Raw genomic sequence first — 23,452 nt, 5'->3', positions numbered from 1 at the left:
AGTTAAGTTTGCGTCTATAACAGCAAACATCACTTTAAGCACGAAGACAAGTTAAAAGAAACAACCACCAGACAACTACAACGAAGCATTTATTTTGCAAAAAAACTTTCTTAAACCATTTGCATTTCGGTGTTGGCCTCTAAGAAGTCCCCAGAGGATTTTCTTTGTTTTTAGACGGTTCTGAAGCAAACGTTACGATACAGAATTTTCTAGTGTTCTATTCGTCATACGAGGATGGCAGCGTATTTACAGACTTGACGTTCTTCACTGATTTCAAGTCTCCGTTTTCTCGTATTCCGGGTTCTTTTTTAAGATGACAAATCCCTCCATGATCGGCGCGAGCGAAATATCTGGACATTTACAGTCAAGGCAAACATTAACCTCTGGAGAAACACCCTGCAATCATTCACAATTTGGGATCTTCGATGCTTTTCCGACGGGAATCGAACCCCACGACCTCCGAATTTGATCGTCCGTTGCTCTACCGATTGAGCTACGAGACCAGACGGGAGCAAGTCGGGGGCGATCATGGTACCTGATCCTGTAGCTGAAATCCTTTAGTTTCGCTGTTCAGTTGTATAGTGTAAAAGGTAGTTCTAACTTTTGAGTCTGTGGATGAAAGATACTGAGCGTTACTTTTCTCTGGAGCTGTTTATAATGCTCTACAAGGTGGTTCGGACTTTTGCATATCTGGTGATAACCTAACGTGTGGTCATTCGGATGAACGGCGTTGATCGGTATTTTGCTCAGAGCCCAAACAATGAAAAGAAATGTCCAAGGCTAAATCTCCCATACCGTGGGGTTCCCTCTCGCCAGGCCCCTTTTTCTTCCACTTTTCTCGCATCCCCCGCCTCCCCCTCCCCGAATACGCCTGCTACGCAAACTATAAATCCAGTACTTCTCGTGGCGCGGGTCTTGTTCTTCTCCCTTAACGCCAATTTTCCAATAACCACGTTCGATTTAGAGCGGTTTTTAACTGAGTGTGGAAAGTAATTTTGTGTTTGCTTTGGTTTTGCTTTACTCTGCTATATGATAGCTTAACAAAACACACGCCACTTTCTCAACCAATGAGATGCAAAACCAAAACCAATCACGACTTCAGTCGCACGCGTTTTCCGGCGCTTGGCACCGGTTACCGGTTACATGTATTTGCTTCGACTTCTGATTGGTTTGTTGTACTGTTTACGCCTGTTGTGATTGGCCAGAGCAATTACTTTGGTTTTGGTTTGACGAAAATCAAATGAAAACCGCCAATTCACACCCTGCAACCTTATGTTGCAAGCGCGTGATTTCGTCCGAACGCGCTCGCGAGAAGCACGCGCGAGAAGACAGGGAGGAGCATGCTCCAAGGAAAGATAACCATCGGTAAAGGATACATTCTTCAGTAGCTAGCTCTGCTCTTTCTCCATAAGCAAGTAGCACAGGTGTGGTGTGAGTCTGAAATCCTGTTATGGTCTTTGGCTTTCCTGCTTGGCCGACAACATCGACGGCCTGTAATGAAACAACACGGAAAACCTCAGGTCAAGTACGAGTATATCAAAGCACAGAGGAACAGACACACTCAAAGGATTACTATGAACATAAGATTCAGAGGAAAAAAAAAAAGTTAAGAGAAGTCGTTACATTTACCTTTACCGTTTGGATTGTATTCGTTACTAGGCAACGAAAACTGCTAATAGGGCGCCACGAAACCTGACCGAGGATTCAGCTGTATTTTAATCCAAACTACGCAAATATTTGACCAAGAACCGTTTTGCTAACATGAAATTGCTTATATCAAGTGAATTCTCCCAGGAAGAACTAACGATGGTCAGTTTTTAGCGAATTCTCCAAAATACACGGGTAGAACTTGAAAAAGTTGACCAAGCTTTTTTAAGTTGCAATCCCAACTACTTCATAACCGAGAGTGAGGTCGTTACGGGAAAATCTCAAACCGAGGAAAATCGACGACACAAGCTAAATGGAAACGGTTTTGATATGAAGAATGAAAATTATTTAGACCAAAAACCATATTTCTGCACATATCTCCATCATACGCAGGTCTTGCTCTTATTAGCACGTCACGCAGTCGGGTCATCATAAAGTGTGAAGTAAGGATTGCGTGACGACAGTTACATAACTCACCTGTCCAACTCTAACAGAGACTGGCAAGGGTCGCAGCTCGGTGTCAAACGTGACCAGCATTCTGGGCTGCATGGCTGACACCAGATTAAACAGGACATAGTGGGACTTACCAAGGATCACTAGGAAACAAACAACAAAGTCACGACAGGTACACCACAATGGTTTGGAATACAAAAACAGCTCTAGATTCCACCTAGCCTGCGTAGCTGGCGGTTCTGTTGGGGTTCGGTGGCCTGCGGCTTCGCGTCTCGTTTTCGCGGCTCTGCCGTGGGCAACCAAACCCCAACAAAACCGACAGTTATGCAAACTAGATTCCATCTATTGAAGGACATGGAACTTATGCGGGTTTTAGTTTTGCGTTTCTTTGCGCTATCTACAGAAGACTTCCCGCAAGATGTATCATCCGCAATTGCAGAAAAACAAACGAACAAAGTAATAATGTTATGCAACATTCACCCCACTACCGAAATCACCATTTGAATGACATCAATCCCAGGCATCAGTGATAAACAAACTTTACTTATGTAATTTAGAAACGTGCAAATATAAAAGCATTGGAAGATATAGGATGAAATCATCATCCGTTAAAACTTTATTCACCAACACGAGTTTGCAAACTTGAGCTTGTCGTGTGAACACCCCTTGACGTGCGCTACTTTATCAGCTTTCCAATCTACCCATTTTAAACTTCCGTTCAATGAGTCAAATCAACAACCTACCATTCTTCACATCCAAGAATGACACGAGAACAGAAAGAAGTCCGCCAACAGCTACTGGCATCATCAAGGAGCGGTCACAGTGATAAGGGCCGAGTGTTAGGGTACCCTTACCAAGATGAACTAAGCCCTGAAAATCACAAAGAATGTGCCATGTTAGTTGGTCAACAAAAAATTTTATCTTTGGGGCTGCTTCCTCCACAGTCCCTTCGCATTTGAATGAGCGCGAGGAACGATGGGAACGTGAAAAACGGCGGGCGAAGCGACCTCTCTCCCACCTTCCTTTGCGTGTAATTTGCATAATGAGAGAGACACCTGGGTGCGAAGCAGTCTTTGAGAACTGAGCCTTTTGACCTTACAACTACAGAGGGGAACATCGTGATAGAAAACTTAAGAAAACTTTTTTTTTCTCGACGAGGTTAGTTTCTAAAGAAACTGGGGTGCTGCGTCGGTAGGGAAGTGGAAACGAATGTTTGGATCTGATCAACGGAGTTGATAACTAAAGGTAATTTCGCCACCGTAAAGAAATTTGAGCGCTGACGTTTCTAGTATTAGGCCTTCGTCAGAGCGAATCGACAAAGGGAGAAGGGCGAATCGCTCTGACGAAGGGCTAACGCTCGAGACGTCAGCACTCGAATCTCTTTACAGTGGTCAAATTACCTCATCAACGCTGTTGTTAAAACCAAACATGTCTTATTTAATCCCGACGCTAGTTTACTTAGTGGGTACACGGGTACACTTTTGGAGCTTATTAAATTAAGGCAACTTCACCTGTGCGAGTCGGACCATAAACAGATTGTTGGCATCCTTATGGTAGTACATGGCCAACTGTCGAAGCATTCCTCCAAGTCTTGCATTGTTGGTACCTGTACAAAAGAGATAGGAATTTCACTTGTTTGCCTGCGCGCAACTAAATCCTCTTTAAGGCAACATCTCTCCGAAGGAAGATTGGTTGAAATGGTTCCACCTTACATAGAATCGATTGAATTTATAGAGCAGTTTACGAGTTGCTTTGAACCTCATTATGTAAGCAAGGCTTCGTGTATAGTTTCTATTACGAAAGTCAGTTTTTATTCGTCTGTGAACAAAACTAATTTTCATATACAAAGCTTTGCACGAGGCCCCGCTTTTGAGATTCAAAGCAATCTCGGAAATGACCTTTTGAATGTCGAAAGAAATAGGCCATTTCCGAGTTACTGTGAACCTCATTGTGAAAGCGAGTCTAAGTGCAAAAACTTGTCATATGAAATTTAGTTTTGTTTGCATATGAATGAAAACTAAATTTTCATAAGAAAAACTTTGCACTTAGCCTCGCTTTCATAATGAGGTTCACAGCAACTCGGAAATGGCCCATTTGTGTTTGATTTGATTTTGCTTTACTGCGCTCTTTGATTGGTTAACAAAACTCGCGCCAATTGTTTGGCAAGACGCAATCAGTCGCGCGTGTTTCCCGCGCTTGGCGCCGGCTACATATGCAATGTATTTGCTTTGAATTCTAATTGGTTCATTGTCCCGTCTGCAACCGTTTTTATTAGTTAGAGGAATTACTTTGGTTTTGGTCTAACGACACTCAATTGAAACCGTTCTATTGTTGATGTCTCTAGCTATTATTACTATTCCGTCCTTTTTTATGTAAATGCTAACTATCTGTGAACGCATGTATATACCTATTTATTCTATTTATTTTACTTGGTTTTACTAATAACCTGTTTTGCTTAATTTAGTTTAAGTTATACAACCCGCCTCGATTAGCTTTGCTCTATGCGGGTTGTACATTTTTCAAATTTGTTAAATTTTAAATTATTGAAATAAAAAAAATGACGAAGAAACAATGACAATTGAGGCAAGTTGTAGTCTGAAATGTCCCCCTGTGGGTTAGGGGGAGGAGACGGCTGACATTTCAGACTAAGCAAGTTGGTTCGCCCTTTCTCTGCAGACAACAGTGAGTGTTCCTTGATCAGAGAAATTTTTTAACCTATATAAAACTAACCTGCTCCGACGATTCCCATGGCGAAGATAGAGTTATGTGACACCTCAGCATCATTGTCATGAGACAGCTTACTCAGAGTATCGACTATACTCAGCTGAGGGTTAGACGCGGAGAGAATAGCGAGCGCCAGAGGCACAGCACGGCGTATGACTGGTTCACCATACTGCAGCTGAAATGAAAGAGAGAAACTGTTGTCAATCTTCAGGCACCCAAGACCTCATCAACACAGACTGCCACGTAGAGTTTTTACAGTAATATTTTTACACGAGAAAACTGGTTGGTGTTTGCGTTCAAAGTGCAGTTAAATAAATTTAACCGGCCCAGAACCACAGGCTAATGTTAGTTGCGTCGCGAGTGTAGTTGGCGATCCCTAGCGTGTGCTTGTAGCGTTTGGCGTTGATGTACGTTTTCAGCGTGTGGCTATGCGTTGTGACTAAATAATGCAGTGTTTGAGATATTGTGGTTTTCTTTGTAATTCACCGTCAATTCAGTTTCAGTTCAAGGCCCTAGATTTGTAGACCTCTTCCCTCTACGTGGTAATGAGCATGGAGACCTTTTCGAGAGTTTGTCCGGGAATTCATGGACTTAAAGCCAGCGACACACTTGTCGATTTTATACGCTGATCGCCGCGATCGGCAAAAATCGCCAGGTGTGCCCGATGCAGCGATTGCCATTTTCGCCGATCGCCGTATAAAATCGCCGATATCTGGCATGTCAGATATCGGCGATTAAATTCGCCGGCATTCGCCAAGTGCGCCCGTTCCCGCGTTTTTCTACGGTCATTCCTGCGAATCGCCAGTAAAGCTAACCCATCAGTTTGGGCGATTTTATAACATGAGTTTTCAAAAGTGCCACATCGCTGCGATCGGCGAAAAAAATCGCCAAGTGTGTCCGCATCAATCGGTGGCGAAAATCGCTTATGATTTTCGCTGGCGATCAAATTCGCCGCGATCGGCGTATAAAATCGCCAGGTGTGTCGCTGACTTAAGTCACAGCTAGGTTGTAGGAAGCGTTAGCCTTTGGGGCGGATTTTTTAATCTCAAGCTGGGGCTGGGGCAAGGTTTACCGATGGGATACCGACCTCCATCTGCAACACAGTAGCTAATTTTCGGTTGCTACGAAGCGTGAACACGCGGTTTGAAACATGGCCTAGATGACTATCAAACGTGGCGAGAATAGTCACACAACTTACTATCTTTAAATGTGCTTTAAGGAAACTTTGGCACCCACAATTGTCAAGATTTTGATTTACAGGACGTGTTTTCCGACGAGTTAAAGTTGCTTGAAAGGTAAAAGGCTCCTCTTATCCAAGATAGTTAGAATTTCATATCTTTAAGCGTGACAGTTCCTTCACTTCAAATGCTTGATCACCGCGTAACATTCAGAGGCAATCAACAGTTAAAAGGTAAGGACTTTTCATGACAACCTCAAGAGATGGTGCACACTATTAAAAAATCCCGAAAACGACATTATTTCTTTTTTTAAACGGTTATATCCAAAGAGCATCTTCTCTTGGGGCGTTTTAACAGGTCAACCACTGCCCCAACTTTCATTCTATCTGCCAGAACATCTAAATTTCTCTTAGAAAGCACATAGAAAATAACCGGTCCTCGACAAAACGTTTTCAACATACCAGATGATTGCACGTCCTGAGCGCCATTTGAGCACCGATCTCCTCTCCCATGGCCACCAAAGCGATCCCCAGTACAGCCACCCCCTGATGGCTCCCGTCATCAGATTTCTCCGCCTCCTTTTTGTCTTTGTCCTTGTCCTTGTCTTTGGAATCTTTGTCTTTTTCCTTCTCTTCATCGTCCTTCTGCTCAAAGTGTTCGCTGCAGATATGCAGCATCTCCTGGATTTTAAGAACGTTACCAGTACCTGGCACAAGGGAATAACAATCACTCATTACAGCTCGTCACCGATATTTCGGACCTTAGGGATTTTAAGCAACGACGACGACGACGGCAACGAGACCGCCACCAAACAAAAACTTAATCAGGAAAAAACAATCGCTCTGCACGTTCGTTATGAATTTTGGTACGTTTCTTTGCCGTCCTCTGCAAAACAACAATGTGAAAATGACCAAATTCAAGGTTTTGTGAAGAACGTGAACACGCGACGGTGAATTTTTCATTTTCTTTCTTAACTTGAACGCCACTCCTACCAATTTGGCTCCTGGGGAGTTCGCCGTTTTTGTAGAAGTTGAACTAGCTACATAATCACGAAGTAGCACAAATGAAATGTTGTATTTTCAGATGGCGTTTTCGTTGGCGTTGCCGTCGTCACGGCTTAAAGTAGGGAACTTACTGTACGCAACGAAGACGGCGACGGCAACGACAACGCCGCAAAACAATAGGTTTAATGAAGAAAAACGATTGCTCTGTAAGTGCCCTTTTAATTTTTCTTTGCCTCGTTCGGTCTCCCATTTCCTTACTAGGGCTAACGCTCAGTGGTACATTCATGGTTCACCTAGCACTTTAACATACACTGTAGAGTTAATTCTCTGATCCGTCATTTGTGTTGCACAACATTCGTTTGTAGTTTTCAATTAGCTGGTTCGGTTTGTAATTATTTTCAGCTTTGGTTAGTTTTCACCTAGTTTTCATGACCACTGCCCTAACATGTATAGTGTGACATACAATGTGTATTTACCATCTCCACTGACACCCACAAAGCTACCCAGCCCCCACAACCCACGTTACATTAAGGCGGGGGTCTACCTGAAAGCCGTTTTCACGCCGCTTAGAATCGGTTCCACGGAAATATCTCGTTGCGTTTCAAGCAATACAAAAACCCTATGCTCATTACACAAATCAATGTTTTGGGGTGTTTTGTAAATTTTGGGTGATTTTTAGGTATATTTGGGAGGAGATAGTTTTTGTCAAAAGAGTAGTAAAATTAAGAGAAATAAGAAATATTGAATATTTAGTGAAGTTTTAAAATTAGAATTTTTAGTTAATAATTAATAGACGGATACCAAGTTAGTCCACTAGAAACCCAGGGTGCTCTTGCGTGGGTATCAACTGTCTGTTAGTGTTCCAAAAATCATTTTCTTTCTTCTATCCATTCTTAAAACCTCTTCAAATTTCACTCAAATTCGGGTGTACCCCCGCCTTAAGGAAGGTGTCCCGTTTTGCTACTGCGCATACGTTCCGCGCACCTCGGGATGGGCCTAGAAACTCGTTTTCTTAAAGGCGATGCCTGTTAATACCAAGGTATTTTTCCGCAGTTTATGACTATGCGGGAAGAGCAAGTTTTGGAATCCAAAAAGAAAATTGGAGTAACCACGCATTTTTTAGAGAAAATTAAGCTCATGCCAATTTTGAAAAAAGTCCTTATGTATTTTAAAGCTTTTTAGAATTATTGTTGCTTAATTAAATATCTTTGACAAATGCGTGGTTACCCGAATTTTCTTTTTGGATTTCAATAGCCCTTGCTAAGATCTTCTTCTCCCACATACTCATAAACTGCACAAAAATACTTCTGTATTAGCAGGCACCCTTTTATTCCACATGTCCGCTTCCATGTGTCCTTACTACATATAAGCTCCTCCTTATATTAATACTTCATGTAATACATGAAAACCAGTAACATACTTACCAGCGTAAGCACAGACTTCCACCAGGATAGAGGCCCACTTTCCAAGAGGCTGTGGAACGACTTTCAGAGCCTCTAAAGTAGCTTCGGCTGCTTCTTGTTTTCCTATAAACACAAGCCAGGTATTTTGTCTTAGTTAAACTTGACACTGAAGAAACAGTTCCATCTTTTATCGCTCGTGCGGCTACGCTGGTCGCCCTGCTACATGTCGCTCTTATTGTATACCATACTTGTCGGGTTTTTATAACCCCACTGCGCATATGCCACACATTGACATTCCTATCCTAGCAGTATGCAAAGATGTTTGACCCACGAACCTAGTTTAATGACCTTAGCTCCCACGAGTCTCCTGTAGCTCAGTGCTAGAGCATCCGAACTAGTAATCGGAAAGTCTTAGATTCGACTCCTGATAGGAAAACTCGGATTTCGGATTTTAAGCAAAACACTAGGACTCTTTTGCAATACTGTAACAATTTATATGGCCATGCAAATAAAGCTTATTGTTGTCGTTGTTGTCATTGTAAACCATTGTAATCTATACTTTGTTTTATTGTTTTGTTTTGTTTTCTGCTACCTCGGTTTCTATTAAATTCACAGTAAACCATTCCCTAAAGATCGTTGAAACAAAGCCTTGTAACAGTGTTCCCCTTGTCTACAAGATGATGTCAATGCAACACAACGTCTGCCATTCTTTCACCGTATAGCTGTTTACATGTTTCTGAGTTGCTGCAAGTGTGCAGAGAGCACAGTGTAGTTTCACAAAAAAAAAATTTCTTGTCCCCATACTTTTCTTATAAAAGCACTGGGGAGAAGTTATTAAAATATCAAGAAAATTCACCTTGGGTGATCATGTCCTTAATTCTCATGACCGCAGGGGATGAATAAGCATTGATATTACAAAAAGAAATTTGATGCCTGAAGAGGGCTTCATGAATCTGACCCAGCCGGTTACATGTAACATCTTGATGTACCAAGAAATTCTCGAAACTAACACCAAATGAAACAAATGGCTATCAATAAGAAGAAATGCTATTTCAACCCTAACAGTGACCAGAATCAAATTTCTCCTTGTAATATCAATGCTTATTCAACCCCTGAGGTCATGAGAATTAAGGATATCATCACCCAAGGTGAATTTTCTTGATATTTTAATAACTTCTCCCCAGTGCTTTTATAAGAAAAGTATGGGGCCAAGATAGGAGAATTTGTTCTTTGATATTAGGGTTAAGGCATCTTACCCAGGAAAGTCAAGCCAAGTCCAAGGGCTAAGTTGCGAGCGTTTGTCTCCTTGATTTCTGTCTCTGAACGCTCCATCATGGTTTGAAGTATGGTCGATGTTACATCACCATTACATGTTCCTATAGCAACCAAACCACAGGCAATTGCTGCCATACCGATGACCTGAGAAAAGACAGAATGTGTTTATGAGAATGATGAAGGTGATCCCAGTCAAATGAATCACAATTGGCTGATTGACAATCAATTTTCACTGTTGAAGGGCTCGGGTAATTTAACCGACCTATTTCCGATTTTTGTTGTTTTGGCTCAGTCTTACCGGATTTTTGCATGTGCTTTTCAATTCCTTTACAAGATGTCCCCGAGATTTTTTTCACTTTTTTGCACTTCATTTGGGGCAAAACCCACGACCATAGGCAAGTTTTCTGCTTTTACGATAAGCACAAAACAAAACACAAAGCAGCAGATGAAAGATCAGGGTAATGTTTCCAGACGAAATTGAAAACATCATGCAAAACATATCTGGAAAATCTGAGGCAAAACAGCAAAAAACATGTAAAATCAGTGCACTATAGGTCGGTTATGCCAAAAGCCCTTCAATTATTGTGCATCTTGCCTCATGCTTTATTCAATTCTACCTTTTGGCCCAACAGAAAACATGTTAAAGTGGAACCTCGATCTAACGAAGCTCTACATAACGAAGTCCTCGGTATAACGAATGATATACTCTGGCCTGATCTTTTAAAATGTATGAAAAAGACCTCGATATAACAAAGGCAATTTCCCATAATCCCTTGGCGCTTCTAGCCTCCCCTAAAAACGACTGTGTGAGAGGCCATGGCACTTCAGGTTCCACTGTAATAACCTACATCCCAGGGTAGCAAGAAAATAGGTAAGTTTATCGAAACAACGCAAACTCTTATTAGTTTCGTTTCCACCAAAGACTATCCAGATTACTTAGCAAATGACAGTAACATGGGCTGTTGATTTTTGAGGAACTCAAGACTCACCTCCAAGTTTGACTTGGGGTCACCGAGAACAGGAAGAATAAGGGACAATACGTCTTCTCTGTTAGAACCAGCATAAGCAAGGCCAAGGCTGGAAAAAGGAGAAAAAAAAGTATTAGGTAAAAGAACCTTGTTCATACCACTATGATGATAAACTTACAACAACAACAACAACAACATACCTTTTTTTTATATACAAACAATCACTGAATCCATGATTTTACCAGGAAATTACAAACTTGAAATGTAGGTTTAATGTATAACTTGTAAATCAGGGTCAAGTTGTTCAAAGCCAGATTAAGCTAATCCTTGGTTAGTGTGAACTTTGATTCGAGTTCATTTACCAAGCAAGGAAGATTTTTCAAAACTATTTTTGTTCCTCCATTTTGACATGGACTTTTCTTTGCCATAAGTTTAAAATAAGCTTTGAAAACCATTTTTAACGAGCGAGTTCATCTGCGTTTGAACAACCGGGCACAGATGTACAGACTGATCATATTGATTTACAAAATTACTCGGCTAAAGGTAAACAATTTGTATTGTCAGAGTAATATGCAGCATACATACTCTAACAATATGGGGTGTGTTTCCTTTGGGACCATTCCGGAACAGAAATACACATAGAATAGATGACATTCATCATCATCATCATCATCATCATCTTTTTAAAAAAACAAGTACTTTTTCAAATTGTACAGGTGAAAACTACTTGTACAGGTCTACATATCGCAAAAGATAATCGAGGCAGGTAAAAAAAAAAATAGGAAAATGAGAATGATGTATTAATCAGAAAACGATTTTTTTTCCAAATATGCCTTGTCATTTTCTGATTAATACATCATTCACATGTATTTATTCACCAGGCTTAACATATTCCATCACATTATTTCCAATAAAAAATAGGTTAACCAATTCATACATTACAGGTGAATTGGAAAATGAAAGAAACTGATTCGATAGCAAATTAGATGGCAGCCAATTAACAACTATATATTAATGAAATAATTAAAATTGGTCAATTTGGAATGAACAGAATAGTATTCCATTCATTCCAGGGCTCAGTGTATAACCAACCTTTTAGTGCATTTCAGATTGCTTATTGTTGTTTCAGCTCAGATTCACCCTAGTTTTTACATGTGGCCTTGAATTCCTTCAGGAAACCTTGCTCCAATGTTTTACCCACCGCTTTGTGCTTTGTTTGCCGTAAAATCCTATGATTATGGGCAAGACTTCTGTTTTTATCACAAAACGAAGCACAAAAGAGCAGATAAAATACTGGAGCAACGTTTCCTGCAGGGATTCAAGGCCAGCCCACATGTAAAAATGCCAGTGAATCTGAGCTAACACAATTATAATTCTAAGATGGTGTCCACCGCCCCCCCCCCCCCCCCCCCGCCTCTGAGATAGTGTCCCCCCAAATCCATACATAGTCTCTAATCTTTCCAATTTTTCAAAGCCTCCAACACGGTTGCAATCTAATGACAGAACATCAAACTTGGTAGATTGACTGATTTTAATGTGATCTTCTCGTGATGGACTCCAATTTCTGACTAAATGAAAATTAAATAACTTGTCCCCAGTCTCAATTTGAACTCCAGAACAGGCAATTAATGCAACTGACAGTACATGTACATGTTTATGGGAGGTAAAAACATCATCCTTCACTTACCCAACTACAGATCCAAGCCTCATAATATTATTATTGTGTAGCACATAATCTGACAGTAAAGCAAGGGCTGGATCACACTCATTCCTCACTCCAGAGTTAACAATACCACAAGCCAGCAAGGCACCAGCCTATAAGAAATGGAAGGACAGTTCAACATTATACGGCATGTTTTGTTGACATTTTTGTACTTTCCGGAACAGCATTTGTGACCAGCTTTTTGATGTAAATATTACTGGACATCTACAAAACGAGTTTGTTTTTCTTCCCACTGGCTTTGTTTCTTTTCAACGGAAATAATATTAACGCAGGCAGGGATTATTGCGTGATAACCGTCCTGTGAATTTGCACCACGTGATGTAAAGTAGCCAATCAAATTGCACGAAAATTAATGGGTGATTACAACGGGTTACAAAATTAAAGCTACGGCTACAAAATTAATGGATGGGTTGTATAATGCATGAAAATGTTTTACAAAGCTGCTTAAATATCAAAGTTCTCTTTATATAGGCTGCCTTGGCAAAATTTTGTGCACTATGTATGATGAACTTGTGCAAGCTTAACACACCAATAAGTTATACTTTCAACTGTGGGAATCCTGCAAAGTTTCAAATCTTGGAGAAATCTTGGTGAAGAGTAATTGTCAGTCTAAGTACAAAAAAGAAATGCCTTAAAAAGTCTTTAAACTTAGCCATTCCTTGCTGATTGTCTGATACCTTGATGTAGTCTTCTGTAGAATATAAATACTTGTCAATCTGAGTAAGTCCTGCATCAACATCCCACAACAAAATGAGTCCCAGTGAGGCTGTGGTGCTCATCATGCCTAAACAAAACACAAACTCAGTTAGTGGACAGTTAGTGTACACTGTTCATCAATTTATAACTCTCTTGATCATTTAATATAAATTCCACTTCTCATTTGATGGCCAAGGTACAACAGATTTACCAACTTTGTCACTGAACATTTTTATGAGTTTCAATTTAAAAGTCAATTTAGTTGATTTTTAATGATCTAAAAAAAATCCATTAAAAAAATGAATCACCAAAAAACTATTTTTACAAGAAAATACATGTATTCCACTTACCAATAAACAAACAAATTACACTCTGGCAATGAATAGCTTTGTATTTTGCAAAAGTCAGCCTTTTCAAGTCCAAAAAAATGTAGATGCCACAGAAACAAAAATTAAAATGATATTTTTAATTGCCGTGTATAATCAGCTCAATTGGCTTTGTTTTTCTTTCTTTGCAGAGATTAAATCTTCCCTTGTTTACGTCTACAGTCTTGAATTCAGTAGTACAGCGTTGCTCTTTTTGTCCCCCAGATTTAGCTTTTCTTTTTAATGACAAAAATCCCTTGATTAACACTACACACTGATGAAGTTAAAGTTGCATTTAAGATTTATTCATCTTTCATATGAAAAATGTTTCTTATTCTTACCATGCTCCTTGTTCTTGTAGATCCATTTGTTCCCATCCTCTGTTAACAACTTGTCAGTGCCAAAGGCCGCATTTACAAAAGAATTCACAAATGAGGAAGCTAAATTTTGTCTCGCAGAATCCAGAGCAACACCACTTGAAACCCCTGTCAAGTGAAGAAAAAAATACATTTGTAACTGGTGAATCAATGTTTCCAGCCTACAGCATGTGTACTGTTGTTTAAATTTGTGTTTGGTTTGAAATTTTAGAAACTAGTTACAGTAACATGTAATTTTTATTTTCCCCCCTTCCACATCATATTAACGAATCTGTTATCAATTTCATTTCTATGCCTTGTGGGAAAAATCCTTTGTGTAAAGGACATATTAAATAGTGACACTAGATGTACACCTTTTGTATATATCTGCAACATATTTTAAAGTATTTAGCTTTAATTTCTATTTTATAATAAATTTTACTTTCATTACAATCTTCACTGCATGATTGATTGGAGAAAAACAATAAACACACTACAAATACAAAATACAGTGTACGTGTACATGTACATGGATTATTTTAAAAGCAAGTATAAGGTGCATACCTTTGTTTTCAAGATGAGTTTTATAAATATCCTCAGGAACTTTTGGCTCCATGATATCCAACTATTTATAAGAAGAATAAAATGAAATACCATTAACACTCTACAACACGTACTTACATGTACAATAATTATTATTTTTCCTACATCAATCAGAAAAGGCAAGTGCAAAAAGATTACACATATAATGATTGTGATTTGCCCACTAAATTTTTTCAGTATTTAAGGAGGCTCGAGGCAGTTTTTTTTTACTTTTGCACGACTTCACGTTATGATAAATATTCAAAGCACGTGAATAGCAGTGAAATAGACCGGGACAAACAAAATAAAATTCTTGTTCGGAGAAAGCGAATAACGACTTCAAAACTTGACCAAGAGTCAGCCTTCTTATCTAACACCAATTTCGGTTCCTGAGCCTAAAACTTGCGTAGATATCGAAAAGAATTATTACTTTAACCGCTTGTAATTTAACAGAAAAATCTGTGGGGGCATTTTAAAGATATCTCGATTTATGCAAAGTAGGAACTTTTTCATTCATCTGCGCCTTATTTTCACTGTTTTTAAGGTGATTCCGTTGAATTGCATTGCGCATCCTTGCTACGCATAGTTTTTTGCGTCATTTAGCGCGCGCACGAGCGTGCGCACGCACAACATTACGGGATTTCCTTGAGGTTAAGCTCGGCAGGAAAATGAATGGTCCTTTTCTTCTAAACGAGCACGGTGACCCCCATTTTTTAATGCATCAATTTAAATGTCATACGGTTGACCACTATATATCGCGATTTAAAGAAAAGTTTAATACTCTACTTTGAGATATTTTTATTTGAATGCTTTAAAAAGCACGTATTAAGGTAGTGCTGCTTACGTGCACACGCAACAAAATCTTTAATTTCTTTCATAATCTTTATTCCAGTTCAATTAAAATAGTTTGTTGTGTAAGATTAAAGTAAATCTTGTTGAACTGCTTCGATATTTTAATGCAAGAAATTAATTTTTATAGATATGATAGTTCCGTTTTCTGATTACTAGCGTTCCTAATATAAACCTCGTGGGTCATCTATTTACTATAATAGCCATCCAGGTTGCACAAAAACGAGCACGGTGACCCCCATTTTTTATTGCATTTTTGTAATGCTCATAACATAGTCATGAACTGGACCAAGTCTTAGACAATTTTTAATACTCCTTCTTTTTCAACGGAATCACCTTAAACATAAATATATTAAAATCGGAGACCCCCATGAAGCTCAATATACAATTAGAATGTTTTGCTACCAGGAAAGACCCTTTGACAGAAAAGACAAAGTGTCAAGTTTTATTTTGCCAGAGATATTGGTGAAAAATGCTGGAATAAACAAAATCACCTCGTAAAAATTGATTCATTATTTACTTGAAAACGCTCTTACAGATTTTTTTCTAATTTCGCCTACAAGTTGTCTAGATTGAGTAGTTTAAATCCCTAAAGTTTCGTCGTAAAGTGTCTGACTAGATTTCGAGATAATCGGCAATGTTCAAAATGAGAGGCTACGCGCTTCTGCTGCTATGGTAATAGCTGTTGCTTGGAAACCAATGAGAAAATTAACTTTGATCATATGTTGAAATGATAATGTAGTATGAAGGAGATCGAAGTTTATCTTGTATGCGAGATTGTAATTTCAAAACTTCCACCCTAAGTCCAAAAAAACTGCCTCTAGCCTCCTTAAAGTTACATGCAGCTACCTAGGATTACTATTGCAATAGTATGAAATAATAAGCACATGATATGGGACAGTGTATCTTTGTGTTTGGTCACTAGTAAATACAACTCCTGCATCATAAAAACATCCCTTGTGATTGGTTGCTTGTTATTGGCAAGTGAATTTACTGACTTTTGATTTGGAAGCTAACAGAAGAAAGTTAAATTTGCTGGAAGCTAACAGAAGGAAGTTTTTTTACACAGGGATATCCCTAAACAATCGGATAGGGTTCTGATGATTAAATCAGAAGACCCCAAAAAGACATCGGAAAATGTACTGCAAAGCATTCATTTAACAAACGTATATTTTTTGCCATGAATTATGAAATATTCTTTTTCCCTTCCAAAGTCAAAGGGTTCAAATGAAGTTGCATGTACCTTTTGAGTTTTATACACCATGTGGGGGGGGGGGGGTTGGTGTTAATAACATTACTTACTAATAAATTTTAATTGACACACACAAATTACAAAAAAATATGAACTTCAAGAGAAAAGAACAGACTTTAGAAAGAGAAAGTGGTGAGGAAGCTTTAGAAGAAATCACAAGGGTTGGAGAATAAGGCCTCCTCGTTACAGTGCTGTTGTATTTGAGGTATTTGATCTTTTCCCATCCCCAAGAGGGCTCTCTTCTTTTAAGACAGATAAAATCATTGGTTTAAGTATAACCTGCGACTACTCATTAATAAATCAACATAAACGTTATCACACAAAACTCTTACAAGAGGTTGATTCAATGACAATAATTATTATTATAATATCATGGGTGACGAATTACTCCTGAATTTTGGTGCGAAATTTCAGCGTTGCTTTATAATTTCACATGTCTAGTGAAGTTACAAAATTGCTATAATGGCAACATTTCCTATATCTCAAGAGATGGTTCGTCCTGAGCAGTTGGATAAAGTACTTGAGGGATTTTATGCCTGTGTGCGTAAACAAGACAGAACCCACCATGATTGAGAGCGTAATTTGTCACCCATGATAATAATTATCAATTAAAAGGTAATCAAATGGTATACTCGTGAAATTGAGAAATAATTTCACTTGTGTTTTGTCAAATTTCTCATAATTTATATTTACTTAATTATTCACTTGTCACCATTTGATTACATAATTATACTTATTTTAGTTTGGCACTCTTATTGACAGTAGTTTCAACTGAAAATTGGGAGAGAGGTCTTACCTCTCTAGCAAGGCTCAGAAAGTTGTTGTTCAGATGCGCATTAGACATGATCTCTACTAAGTCATCATATTCATCCATGTTTTCATCCAGCTCCAGATAGATCTGTTGCCTTGCCAACATAAATGCCATCTGTTTTTGAATTAATTTTTTCTCTTCACTGGAACAGAACAAAAAACCATGCATCATTATCGTATCACATCATCCTGGACTCTAAAAGATGGTTCTAACTTTTAAGTGTTGGTTGAAATCCTAAAGTGTGACCATATTGCAGTTCTTCCTAGTGGTGCTGGTTATTACACTGTACAAGGTGGTTCCAACATTTGAGCCTGTAGATGGAATCCTAATGTGTGCCTATTCAAATGTTCAATATGAACCAATGCTTTTCAGGGGCATTGTTTATTGTCATTAATGCACGAGGTGATTCTAACTTTCAAGTCTGTGGATGAAAACCCGAAGGGTGACCACTTCAATGAAAGCTACTGATTGAACAATATTTTCCTGTAGTGCTGTTTATTGTACTGGGCTACATGTAGGTGATAACAATTTTTAAGTCTGTAGATGCAGTAATTTCCTGTGGTGCTGATTAAATAAATAAAAAAATAAAATAAATAGGAATTTCAGTGGAATCCACGGAGTGGCTCTTCTGTCCACTGTTTCCAGGTCGAATTGGAATTTGGAAATGTTGGTTTTTGTGGAAGGAGGAAAACCGGAGTACCCGGAGAAAAACCCTCGGAGCAGGGACGAGAACCAACAACAAACTCAACCCACATATGACACCGAGACCGGGAATCGAACCCAGGCCACATTGGTGGGAGGCGAGTGCTCTCACCACTGCGCCATCCCTGCTCCCCACGATTACTATCATGATGTATCCAAGGTGGTTCTAACTTTTAAGTTTGTAGATGTGACCATTGCAGTTTTTACCAGTGAGCACTGCTTTATGCATTTGAGGGCAAGAATGGAGTCCTCTGGCCAATCTGCAGGCACTGCTTTTACAGTGTTGTATACAAGGTGGTTCTTACTTTTGGGTCTGTGGATGAAGTGCTAAGTGTAACCATTAACATGAAAGTTGTTAAGCTGTACTTTCCTTTGCTACTGTTTATTGCAATGCACAAGGTCATTCAAAATTTGAATTTTTGATTTTATTTTCATTTTAAGCTTAAAAAAGTAAATGAATGAACCATTATATATTTATTGCCATAGCAACAATTTACCTTCCAGTACAAGAAAGAAATATGTCTTTGATGAGATCCACATCATTTAGCTGGACTGCTAATTTCATAGCCTCTGGCTGATGATCAAATTTTCTAAAGATATTCAGTGCAGTTTTCAACAATGTGCTGTCCTCTGGTTCAGGTACGTAACTTACACAGCTGTAACAAGAAATTAAGATATTAACTAAGTTAGACACAAAGTACTGTGGGGATATCTTGTAGGTTAAAACGATTTCAACTTCGGTTGATTTGTATTTTTCTTTGTTTCAGATGTAAATTACCCAACCTTAACAAAGGAAAATACAAATCAACCTAGGTTGAAATCATTTTAACCTACGACAGATATACTTCATGTTTGGGAAAGGGAGACTATACGGTCCCCTAACATGAAGTATATGTTGTGCTTTGGTACTTCCACTAACAGACAACTCCAGTGCACAGACACATGATATTTTAATGAGTCAACCTCATCTCAAGTGTCTTTGCAATATTCAAAATGACAGACAGCAGAGAGCGGCCCAAGGATGGGCTGCAAAATACTCCACACGACACACACTTGATTTTCATCTTTGCTATGCTTTTTCCGGGATCAAATTAATATTGCAGCTGGATAGATACCTTATTTGATCTTGGAAAAAGTGTACCAAGAATGACAAAAATCAAGTGTGTGTCACAATAAAATGCTACACAATTGGCAGGGTATTTGGCAAAATGTTCCAGCGTCTGCGTTGCCGTCCGCCATTTTGAATATTATCCAAATTCTGGGGATGGGGTTGCAGAAGGTACAAGGCCGCCTTACAGTTCATTCTTTTTTATAATATCCTCCTACCCAGATGCTACATGTACTTGGGCTTGTCACGTATTCCTTGTATTCCTGACGAGCCCAATGAGTGTCTACATAGGACACTATTCTTTTAGGGGACTACTCTTTTAGGAAAGTTTTCATTCTGTTTTGCTTGCAATAATTTATTGTTACATATAGTGATCATGACACTGACCTTGTAAGGTAGAGACAAACACGCTGAAAGCTGTTTTTGTCGACATATTGGTCAAGTAGGTCCAGACATTCTATCTCCATTAGTAAGTCACACGCCTCAGTTTCTGCATTGTGCAGCATGTTGTAAGGTATAATTTCTTTGGCAAGAGAAACCAGGTCCTCTACTGCTTCCCCTTTGTCTGTCCTCTCACTGTACTCTCCTCGGATTTCTTCTGCCAAGTGTCTGTGGGTCAGTATAGTACACTCAATTAGGTCATGCAGCTGACTGGATGTATGGTAAGAAACATGAAATGATTAAACTGACCTGACATATTCATGACCCCAAGATTCCAGCTCTTCCTTGCACCCTAGCATTCTGAATTTCAAGCACTCACGCCCTTCACTGATTGTCATGCCAAGAACTGAGATAATGTCTGCCAAGAATCTCTAAAAAAATGAACAAAGGCAAGTACGGCAGTGATTTTAGGCATGATGACTTGTCTCTGACCAGTTCCTGTAGAATTGAGTGACCAGGTTTAGAGAAATAAATAAATAAATAAGTGTATTCAAATCTCTGAATAATCTCTATCCTGAAGGTTTGAAGGATATATTTAAACCAACCTCCTAGTTTCATATTATTATATCATATTATTATATGATTACATTAAAACCTCTCCTTACGGACACCTCTTTAATACGGACACCTCTCTATTACGGACAGTTCACTTGGTCCCAGAGAGACCAAAATCCATGAAAATCCTACCTCTCTAAAACGGACACCTCTATAATACAGACACTTATCCCTGTCCCCTTAGTGTCCGTAATAAAGAGGTTCGACTGTATATAATTTTGGTGAGTGTCCAGGCACAAATTAACCCTTTGAGCTTCAATATAAAAATATAATACACATATTCTCCTAACTGTTCTCCACATAATTAATAATATTATTTCTTATAGATGAGAGAATTTGCTTATTTAACAAATATTACGGAGATGTTTCTTTGGTGATTATTTCTTTATTCTGAGTGAATATATAGAGGATATTACACAGCGATGCAAAGATATGAATTTTATTTCCAAGTGGTACAATATTTTTTTTTTAACAAGAGAAAACAAAATTCATACTTTTAGGCCACCGTGCAATTTTCTTTTTATTATAATAGACAAATCTATCGCTCACCATTTTTCACTGACTGTTTACACAAACAACCGTGAAAAAGCAAGAAATGACGTCATCAATATCCTCACTAGTGAGGATATGGAAAATACGCCCCTCAGGTCCCAGATGTAGTTTCCAATGTATTTTACGAGTGGTGTGTTTTTCAGTAACATAATAAATATAAATAAATTATGTAACCCAGGAAACAGATTCACAAACTAAGGTCTCCTAAGTTAAGATGTTCATGTACCCTACGTGAATCTGGCCCAAGAAGAGAAAGAACTATGTACATTACCTTGTTTTCACCCTCTCCCCACTTGGTGTAAATCTCTTTCAAAGTGTCAAAGTGTGGTCTGAGAAATTTGAGCGGCTTAGGAACTGATGTCATGGAACTGGTACTTGCTCTGATTTGTGACCTCAGGGCTTCCAGTGCTGGCTTGTGTAATGATACAGTGGACTCCTAAATTTAAAAAAAAAAAAGTTTAAATGTTTGCACAAATACGGTGTTGCAAATGTGTATACAAATCTACTGTTACAGCTATTCTTTGATGAGGTACTCAGGTACATGTAACTTCCCTAGACTTTCAGTCCATCATTTACCTTTTTCTATCACAATAAAATGAGTCAATGCTTTCAAAATAAGCATCAAATGGCTAGGTTTTTAAGACTGTTTACAGGGCCCTATTTTTCCATGGGATTTTCAAGACTCATACATTTCGATGGAACTGCCACCATGCATCTTGATTGTAAAAGGGAGCACAACCTGGGAGAGTGTCTAAACTACTAAGGGGAGCAGGAATTCACTCCCCCTCTCCCACTCAACTTACCGGTACTCCACTCCCTCTACCCTCAGTAGTTTAGACACTCTCCCCAGATTGTGCCCGCTTTTACAAATCAAGATGGCGGCAGTTCCATCAAAGCATACGAGTCTCGAAAATCCCACAGAAAATTAGGGGACTATGAACAGTCTAGGTCTTTTTTTCCCTTTGCAATGATCTGAAACTTTCCATATTCATTTTCCATAAGGTAGGGGTTGCCTCTTTCACTGATGCCATCACTAAGAAACTAAAGAGTGAGGCCCTGTTAGGGAGTCTGCTGCATGTAACTACATTTTCAGTCTATTACAGTAGATCTGTCAGAATTTTGTTTCATCCGGTGCAGACATCAAAATATATAATATTAAAATATTATATTATTGAGATTTAAGGAAGATCACCAGGATTGACATTATTTCTTGTGGGCAGAAGTATGCCTATTGGTGGAAGATTTGTATCTTTTGTTCACCTCCAGTGTTGAAAAATACAGTTCAAAATGTCATAGACCTTTGCTTTGTTAGCATAAAATAACTGTAAAGATGATTCTGGTGTGACCTTGGCATAGGGTTCACATGGAATGTACAATTGCAATGAATGCAATTTAATTGTTTCAACTGCCTTAGCATAAATACAACCCTATAAAACCTTGAAAACGCAATTTTTCATTACTTTTTGAAAAGCTGGGCTAATCATGTGATAAGAAACGAAAGAATGTCATTGAGATGGCCAATGAAAATAATGTGAGGAGTCTCTACTAAATGATGGCAGTATTCGTGGTAAAGTTTGTCAGATGTATGAAAATGTACCATAAAAAGACAGATATAAGTAAATGTAGTTTTCATAAAAACAGCTGTATTTACAACTAAACGACGTTTGGGATTCCGAAGAATACGATAAAAACTGATCCGTGGACAACATGATCAATGCCATGCCGTCAATGACCGGCATTCGCAGATCTAGAAGGTTGTCACATCTCAATAATCTCTTCAAAAATATTGCCGTACGGTGCTTACCGACAATCTTTCCACGAGCATTGTTAACTCCTCTTGTAGTTGCCTGTCCTCTTCGCTCTGTAAATTCACATAAAGAATAACTTTCTCTTGAAACAGAAAAAAAAATTGACGCTTCTGGAAAGAAAGTTGATGAGTCATTGTCAAAGGAAGTGGTTTCCTCTATTCATCACCAAAAAGCCAAAGAAAAACTTGCACAAATCGACAATTATGTACAAACCAGCTCAGGTTCTTCTTCTTTCTTGGTTTCATCTTTTGATTTTGTCTCCTCTTTCTTCTCTGAAGTTTCTTTCTCTTTCTTTTCGGCTACAGGCGCCATGTTGGAATCGATGAGGTTTGAGTTTGCATAGCCTCATGGGATTTCATACCCAGTCCTCTGATCAAGAGACAGCAGAAATGACCACGTGACCATCTTCTTTTTTTTCTTTCCCTCGCTGTTTTGCGTTATACCGCGTTAGCATCAAAGACCAGAATTATTTTGCACTATTCTCATCAATGTCCCATATATATTTTTTTCAAGAAAACATGAAAGCGAATCTCAGGTTGGCCGTTCACTGTATGATGCGACTATAAATCTCTCTCATATCCAAGGCCGGGTTCAATTTGGTTTTTGGTCCCTAAATTTTTTGACGTGGGGTCCGGAGCCCGAAGCGTTTCTCTACAAAAAGCCCAGAAAATGAGAAAAATGTTGATCAGCCCTGGATTAAAGCTCTAACTTAAGAAAATGGTTAACCAAGGTCAACGTAAAAAATGAGGAAAGTTGGCTAGTTAAAGATATGGTTTTCTTTAAAAGGGTTTTACTTTTTGTGGAAAAGTCCTGATCAGATTACCCTGAAAAGGAAGACGCGTTTAAACGCTTTGTCAGGACGGGCCAAGAAACAGAAAATCCACGAGGTCTTGGTTTTGTACAAAACGCCACAGGCTCACCACCTAGAAAACAAATCCGCTAGCTTTTTCCACCAGTCTAAACGTAGCCTGTTTCGAGCCCGCTTCAGGCGTGAACTGAA

The 23,452-nt window shown here is 38.9% G+C and overlaps 1 protein-coding gene across 1 annotated transcript; it reads right to left on the bottom strand.

Annotated features, from left to right (window-relative positions):
• Window positions 1–87: 87 nt before the first annotated feature.
• LOC146450832 (26S proteasome non-ATPase regulatory subunit 2-like) lies at window positions 88–22,793 on the bottom strand. Its single transcript, XM_085099923.1, has 21 exons — window positions 22,666–22,793; window positions 22,449–22,505; window positions 20,916–21,080; window positions 19,787–19,908; window positions 19,484–19,705; window positions 18,486–18,644; window positions 17,272–17,428; window positions 14,357–14,417; window positions 13,778–13,921; window positions 13,053–13,159; window positions 12,340–12,467; window positions 10,674–10,761; window positions 9,666–9,828; window positions 8,431–8,532; window positions 6,464–6,708; window positions 4,831–4,999; window positions 3,612–3,706; window positions 2,844–2,970; window positions 2,125–2,243; window positions 1,377–1,491; window positions 88–350 (listed from the first exon to the last, which is right to left on the bottom strand). Exons 1-21 carry the CDS (start codon window positions 22,762–22,764, stop codon window positions 274–276), a joined length of 2,721 nt encoding a protein of 906 aa, XP_084956049.1. The 5' UTR covers window positions 22,765–22,793; the 3' UTR covers window positions 88–273.
• Between the last annotated feature and the right edge of the window lie 659 nt (window positions 22,794–23,452).

Source organism: Pavona decussata, unplaced genomic scaffold, assembly GCF_977016875.1.
Source record: "Pavona decussata unplaced genomic scaffold, jaPavDecu1.1 SCAFFOLD_418, whole genome shotgun sequence".
NCBI classification, from domain to species: Eukaryota; Metazoa; Cnidaria; class Anthozoa; order Scleractinia; family Agariciidae; genus Pavona; species Pavona decussata.
Note: the sequence above shows the minus strand (reverse complement) of the source record. Positions and strands in the feature narration are given on the sequence as shown.